The sequence below is a fragment of the Austrofundulus limnaeus genome, unplaced genomic scaffold (assembly GCF_001266775.1).
Source record: "Austrofundulus limnaeus strain Quisiro unplaced genomic scaffold, Austrofundulus_limnaeus-1.0 Scaffold149, whole genome shotgun sequence".
In the NCBI taxonomy this organism is placed as follows: Eukaryota; Metazoa; Chordata; class Actinopteri; order Cyprinodontiformes; family Rivulidae; genus Austrofundulus; species Austrofundulus limnaeus.
In genome coordinates, this window is record NW_013952551.1 from 120,084 (window position 1) to 127,841 (window position 7,758).

Here is a 7,758-nt window from a genome sequence, read left to right on the forward strand (position 1 = left end):
TTTAAAAAACAATAAATAACATCAAACAGCCATCTTCCAACCTGTTCTGCCTCTAGAAATAAGTTACTTTTCCCTCTCTCCTTTCCTCCTGCTTCACGGCAGGCGCTTTCATGTCCGCAGCTGCCCATTACATGGGCACGTAATTATATCCTGGGAGGTCCAGCAGCTCAGTTTGGGAGAAGGGAATGTAAACATGTCCAGACACTCAGTGAGGACAGGAGGAGCTGTGGTACTTCACCTGGGCTCAGAAAGAACGACCCGCCCTACTCTGCTCTGATTGGGTAAAACTATGACTATGGTTCACATTACTTGTTGAAAGCCACGACAGTTTACCGTAATCCTGAGTTATCCTCTGCAACAAATGTAAGTTTGTTTGTTTTTTTATACGGAGGATGAAAATCAGTCGTGTGAATAGAGAACTTCAATCCCCCCAAAAAACTCAAGGACTTTCAAGGACACGTGTAATTTTTGGCTGTTTTCACAAACTTTCCTGGGCCTTGAAATCATTTTTTCAAATTTACAAACTTTTAAGGATTTCAATGATCCGTGGGAACACTGTACAAGTTTTTTCTTCTGGACTTCTGCAGTACAGTCATCTTCTCACTTGTGTTTTTAACCACAGCGTAAAAACTAATCTGTTCAAAATACCTTAGTGTACCAAAGTGTTTCAATTACCTGATAAAAAAAATCTTTTTAAAATGTGCCTCAAAAAATAAAACCATGTTTAATTAGAGTAGATTATTCTAGTCCTATGAAAGTGAGGGCAGTCTCATTATTGCTAATACTTAAAGAAAATAAAGAGTTAAACTATCAACTCACCCAAACTGTCTCCATCTTGTCCATCTTCCCCAAAGTTGTTGACTCTTTGAGGCTGCTGTGGAAGGCCTGAGTGGTGGCCCCCTGCATGGCCAATTTGAGTCCTAATGGAGCTGTTCATCTCCTCTACCCCAGCAGACTCTGTCCCATCCACAGTGGGTGATTGGACAGATCTATGAGGCGGTATGGAGCCACTGAAGAAGGAAGCATGGTTTCCACCACTGAAGGCAGGGCTGAGCTGTTGCTGTTGATTCGGTTGGGTAATTCCTGGATGTTGAGGCTGGTTGACCCGATAAGGAAGTCTAGACACTGGATACTGTTGAGGGAAGGTTCTTCCACTGGCAGGATGTGAAGGAAAAGCGGGATTGGGTGGTGCCAGGTGGTAGTTGAGGGATCTTTGTGCAGCTGGAGGGTCTTTTCGATGTAGCAGAGCGTTGGGAAATCCAACTAACCCTTCTGTCTGTGGATCTAAACCTCGAATTTGGCCTGTGTCTACATCCGCCTGCACAAAAAAGAAACCAATTTAAATAACGTAAATTAACACATTATAATTGTATTTAGTTATCATTCAATCACAGAGCTTTTAAACAATAAAAATAAAGCTCAAAGCAAAGTTTTGCATAAAACTTGCCTGTTTTTCCCTTATGTCTGTGTTTTTCCTTTCTGGGGTTTGTAGACGGTTTTGTTCTGACTTTGGACATGCTTCTACTTTACCTAAAAGTGCCAATAAAACATCTTCAAAACTGGCAAATGTCTTCAAAGTAATCATCATTATTTACAATAGTTTAGTAGTGTAACAGTAGTAAAGACACACCATTTCTGATGGGATCAGCCTGTAGCTCCTTCTCTGGGCTGGGCTGACCCATTCCTAGAGGAGAGGGGTGACCCACTGCACTGTAGGGAACAGGGGAGCCTCGGTTCTGTGGCTGTAACAGATTTAAGTTGTAGGCCACAGCTGCTTGGTGGCTCATGATCCGAGGATCCACTGCAAAGCGGTTCTGGTAACTTGGCCAGGGCAACTTGGAACAAAACCATGAATTATTCAACACTTACATTTCTCTGGTATACAACAAGACAGAAGAGCAACTCTTTTGTAAAAGCTCACATCTCCAAATGTATTAAATGAAGCAGGAGACTTACTGGTAGAGGCATGGACATGACCATGTTCCCTCTATAAACAGCTGGAACATAGAGAATACTAGTTCCTGTATGAGGATCGATCCTCTGAACAGGACTGGGTGACTTTCCCATGCCAGCTGGTGCGCCACCCAAAGGTGGGGTGAACCTCTGAATAGGGTTTCCCATCATCACAGCAGGGTTTGACTGAACTGCAATCAGAAAAAATGACAGAGCAAGACAATTAAACAAAAAAAATAATCAAATAGAGCTTTTGCTTAAAATACACATCCTTGGTTAAAAATACAGATTAATGTAACTTTCTTACAACATATAGTTGTGAGCAGCTGAAATAAGCTAATTGTCTTTTCCTCGAATATTATTCTGTTAATAGCTGCTTCGCTCTGATGCTGTCAACAGCCTCAGGCCCTGATGCATCCATCTGTCTGCATCAAAGAGCTCTTGCTGTGTGCTCATTTAGAGAGAAATCATCTCACTGCATGTTTATAGCTCTTGTTTATTTCCTTTACCTACAATACTGAACCAAATACAACACAGTGAAGGTTAAACAAATATATATATAGTTTAGACACCAAAGCTAGGTAAAAAAAACTACTCTGGAGCTTAGTCAGTGGAAGAAAAAAAAACAACTAGATACCGCATAGCTGTAACATAATGACCCCCGCACGCAGAAATGCACCAGAACTCAGAAGTCTTTATTCCTGATGGTCCTGATGGATAGAGCTTCATCAGAGCTAAACAAAAGAAATCTGAAGCTCCTATGTTGAACAGTTTCTGTTATAAGCATTTTTGCATGTCCAGACCCCACTTTTTCAGATAAATTGGGGGGTCTGGGGGGTGGGGGGCACTGATTGTGGGCCTGATGGATAGAGCTTCATCAGAGCTAAACAACAAAAGAAATCTGAAGCTCCTATGTTTAACAGTTTTTGAACAATAACCCTTTTTGTGAGTCCAGGCACCCCTTTTTCAGAGAAATTGGGGGGGGGGCACTGACTGGTGGGCCTGATGGATAGAGCTTCAGAGCTAAGCAATAAAAGAAATTTGAGGCTTCTATGTTGAACAGTTTCTGAGTTATAAGCATTTTTGCATGTCCAGACCCCCCTTTTTCAGATAAATTGGGGGTCCGGGGGGTGGGGGGCACTGATTGTGGGCCTGATGGATAGAGCTTCATCAGAGCTAAACAACAAAAGAAATCAGAAAGCTTCAATGTTGAACAGTTTCTGAGTTATAAGCAATTTTGCATGTCCTGACACCCCCACTTTGAAAGGAGCCCCCTCCTCAAATATGGGGTCTATCATAAAACCGTTGACTGGCGCAATGTAGGTCGGACTCATCTACAGTCCTGCAAAATTTCATTTTGATGGGTGCAGCTATTTTTGCGCTGCGGTTGACCAGAAATCTCCGGAGAAAAATAATAATAATAAAAAAATAAAAAAAATAAACAGTACGAAAACTATATGACCCCTGCTTACGCTTCGCGTGCGGGGGTCATAATAAACAGTGTTAACGGGATGGGCATTAGGTTACACTCACCATATCCTTCAGGTGGGAGGTGCTCTGTGTGGTTTGCATGTTTCCCCTGTAACAAAAAGACTCATCAAACTACAGCAAGCAATAAGCATTTATTCTGTCAGTTTAAGACATTGATAATTAATGAGCAATCACAAGTTTTTGTCAAATATCTTCCAAAGCAAGCAATTTTATTGCTTTTTGTTAAATCCGGCCACAAAAAAAAAAAAAAAAAAAAAAAAAAAAAAAAACTACAGCAAATCCAGTTCCAGGAGCTGATCAATTGCATTATTTTATTAGGAAGCCTAAATGTTCATTAAACAATACTTCTGATTGGATTGCTGCATGATGGTTGTTGTAGTTTTGTCATAACATTTAAACTACAGCACACAAAACGAATGAGTACTGACATCACACAGAAAAGTTTGATAGAAGACGAAATGAAAGCAAGAAATAACAAATTTAGGTTGTAACTAAATGTATTAAAAACCCTAAATAATAGAAAATCTAAATGTATTCAAGATGTTTTAAAGACCTAAATTTGGGGATATTAGGACTCTGCAGAAACCTTGTAATTAGTTACCACTTCCATTTTGTTAAATTTTTCTGCAAAGTACAACTAATCAATTATTCTCACTGCTAGTCTAACGTGTAGTACAACTACTAGAAAACGTTACAGCAACACTAGCAAATTATTCACTTAAACACCAAATGATAAAAAGCATCTTCTGTAATTATTAGTTCAAGCATTAAAATTAGAAGTTTAGCCTAGTTAATAAATCCTCGTTGAATTCAAAACACCTAAAGTGTAAAAGAAAGATAAGTTAACTTGTGATTATTTGCACATCTTAAAACAAAACTATTAAGACAATGTGTAACCAGTTTATGATACATAAAACATTTTTTTAAAACTGTAAACTGTAAAAAACTAATTGATGGATTTACTAGTTACTTATACAAGTTACTCTGTTCATCATATTAATCTAAACAGATAAACCTTTTTTTGAATGCACAACACTCATAAGATGGTATTAATAAATGAGTTCATTTTTACATTTTTTATCATTGATGAACAAATAAATGAGCAATTTACAAAAAAATGGCACAAGATTTAAAAATATATTTATTTGATTTTTATGAATAATCTGATCTTCAAACTGGAACATTAGAGCAAGCTCTGACTCGAATCATAAACATCACAGTTTTCTGCTACCTTCATGTCTGAGTGTTGCACGGTGTGAGTGTGGAGAGAACAGAGCGGAAGTGCATGTTTATCTCTACAGCTGGCTGGCGGAGCTCGGCCTCATTAGGCCCAGTGGGTGACGGCAGCAGGTTGGCAGCTCTGCTGATTTGGTTAACCTTTACCTCAAGGCAGGCAGGCAGGATAGACAGACATACAAAGACAATTTAAATCCAGCTAAATAATTTAATAAGTGATCCTTCTACTAAACCCACAATGCATTTCTTTTTCAGTGTTTTTTCCCACTTCTTGCTTCTGGGCCAGAAACTGGTAATCATGAAACCATTCCCTGTGGTGAAAATTAAAGCGAGTCAATTTAACAGTTTTGTGATTTGTTGCCATGTTCTGAAGTTTTTTTTTCCAAAAACAACAAGAACTTAATTTAAGATATTTTGTTTGCCATTTTAGTAAACCACTGATGTGTTTTCTAACATGTCATATTTATGGAGAAAGTCTTAAAACATTTGGGATTCATACCAATAGATCCCATTTTTGTTTAAGACAAACTTTGCCCATTAAGCATTTGGCCGTCTCAGGTGTGTGAAACTGACTCAGATTAGGTATTGGGTACTATCCAAAGTTAAACATCTCAAATAGTTCTTTGGCCTGTTCTGAATATTACTATATTTCAAACAAATGAACGCTGCCAACCTGCCACCCTAATTATGTCAAAAACCGGTGCTTTAAAGTGCCTGTGACATAATATTTTTGTAATAAACAGGAACACATTTTTGGAAAGATAACATTGATAACATACTGCAAAACAAATTTCACGTCGCTCAGATGAATGGTTGTTGAGATATTGGAATGTGAAGAAACAGGAAGTGATGTCAAAGGGGAATGTCTGCATGTAAACAGAGCGTTGTTACAAAAGCTAACAACAGACTGTAGAGAAGAATCTGTTTCATTAAATTATTTTTAATTGCTATAAAAGAGAGACAAAGAAGAGTTAAAGTTTAAATAATTTTGTTTTAATAAACAGAGACAAGCGAGTTTATTTTATTATTGAATTTCCCTTTGATGTCACTTCCTGTTCCACTTTGGTTGAGCCAAATTCAAAAGAAAATAGGCCAGTTATGGGACAAAATGGGTAAAATCATGTGTACAATGACAATTTTCTTAAGTATAAAGATGCTTTGTTTTTTATATTTGAAGAATACGTATGTCACAGGCACTTTAATCTGCAATTATACCTTGTTAAATTAACTTAATCATGTTGATTGTATTTAATTTAAAATATTATGATAGTATGTTTTAACAGTGTTTCTTGGTAAATGGAATAAAAATAAAGAAATTCTTTCCCCGTACTCTTCCTGACTTACAACTTACCTTGGGAGGAGACTGCTGCTGTGGACCCTGCTTGTTAGAGACAGGCTGTACATGCTGCGGATGAGGGTGATGATGCGGATGGAGGGCCTGCGAAGACGAATGGTGTCCTTGCAGAGGCCTGAGCGCACGCGGGACGAACTCCGGGGCCAATGGGTTGAGAACGTAAGTTTTCTTGAGCTCCAGAGCCTCCAGCTGAGCTTTGATCTGCTCAAAGGTGATGCCATGTAGGCTCGAGTTTTCATGGCAAATGGAAATAAAGTGCTCCCAGAATTTCCTAAAAGTGAGAAACAAAGTAAGAAAAAAAATAAAGTTAGAGAAATTGTTCGACATGTCGACCATCAAGGCATTGGATAATTTTGAGCTCTTTTAAAGTTTCTAATAAAAATATATTGTTAACCAACTAATTTTGCTTCCCTGACATATTAGCATCTAGCCCGGTGGAAATATGAGGCTGACACACGTCACAGGTCAGTTTTCCACAACCAGAAGAACATGATCAGAATAAGTGTTTATATGCACGCTGTTCGGATTAACAATCTGCATAAACCAACCCTCTCATTTGATTTACCAATTCATTCCTATCGAGCTGAATCACATCAGATTATTCCGAATGAGGTATTTACATGACACTTTTTATTGCAATTGGCCATTTATTCTGATTACTTATGTCCATGTATACGTGACTAATGTAATTTAGTTAGTGGAAGCTGCGTTAAAAAAATAAATATACTCAAAACTGTTCAAAATGATAAACTTCCTTTTTCAGTGTTACAAAAAAGGGTAAGAAAAAACATTTTTAATGTTATATAATGCATGATACAAAAAGGAGCATCTTTCATTTAAAATGTTTTTTCAAAACTTATCTTGTTAAACTGAGGTACAGCACAGAACCACAAAAAAACTTCCAATTAACCTTTACTTGCGCACCAACTTCCCTTACCTACTTTTTATTGAATCGGTTTTAATATTAAATTGAGATTTGTTGCTGAACTAGACCTTTCATGTCAGGATGCTTGGGTAAACAATGCACCAATCTCCAGCCTAACAATTACACTGGTGTGTGATCAGCAGGCTGACATTTACAGACAGTGAAACCTTTGACATGTGTTGACAAGTATTGACAAAACTCAGTCATTATGAAGGCACTTGTGGAGGTGGGCTAAATTGATTCATATAAAAAGATAGAGTTTTGCTTGATTTAAACCTGCTCGTACCCATAAGGCCTTTATTTTATCTCAGTATACTGAGGAAGAGGAAGAAAGCAATTGTACAGATCTTGAACAAATTTGTCTGAATTTTTTAGACTTTGTGAAACTTGAGCTGTTAACAGTTTATTTTTCCACCCTAGTCAAAATAATTTTACTATTTATACTTGAATGTAAAAAAATTGTCATGAGATTAAAAAGTCTAATGCATTTAATAAAAAAAATAGAAGTACCTGCAGCGTCCAACTGAGCACAATGCTATTGGGTCTCCTACAACTGCCACCAGTGACTGAGCTCGAGTGATGGCTGTGTTGAGCAGCTTGTAGTTTGACAGGAAACCGTAGTCCAGGTCCTCAGTCGAGTCCTCGACAAGCTGCTCTTTGCGCTTGATAGCAGTCTGCTTGTGTTTGCAGGTGTGGCGTGTTCGCACCGTGCTGAGAAACAACACCCGGAACTGTTTGCCTGCAAAATAAGATTAACATGTTTTTTGTTTATTATATTTGAAGTTTCCAAAACACTTAG

The 7,758-nt window shown here is 38.0% G+C and overlaps 1 protein-coding gene across 4 annotated transcripts in view; it reads right to left on the reverse strand.

The window, feature by feature from the left end:
- helz (helicase with zinc finger) overlaps positions 1-7,758 on the reverse strand; it is a 70,026-nt gene that overhangs the window by 6,109 nt on the left and 56,159 nt on the right. For all 4 annotated transcript variants that reach the window (XM_014016631.1, XM_014016633.1, XM_014016632.1 and 1 more), the window contains exons 23-29: positions 7,470-7,698; positions 6,032-6,305; positions 3,487-3,532; positions 1,957-2,144; positions 1,631-1,835; positions 1,448-1,530; positions 820-1,318 (exon numbers count right to left, since the gene is read on the reverse strand). In XM_014016631.1, the coding sequence (XP_013872085.1) occupies positions 820-1,318; positions 1,448-1,530; positions 1,631-1,835; positions 1,957-2,144; positions 3,487-3,532; positions 6,032-6,305; positions 7,470-7,698 (1,524 nt within the window). The remainder of the gene's footprint in view (positions 1-819; positions 1,319-1,447; positions 1,531-1,630; positions 1,836-1,956; positions 2,145-3,486; positions 3,533-6,031; positions 6,306-7,469; positions 7,699-7,758) is intronic.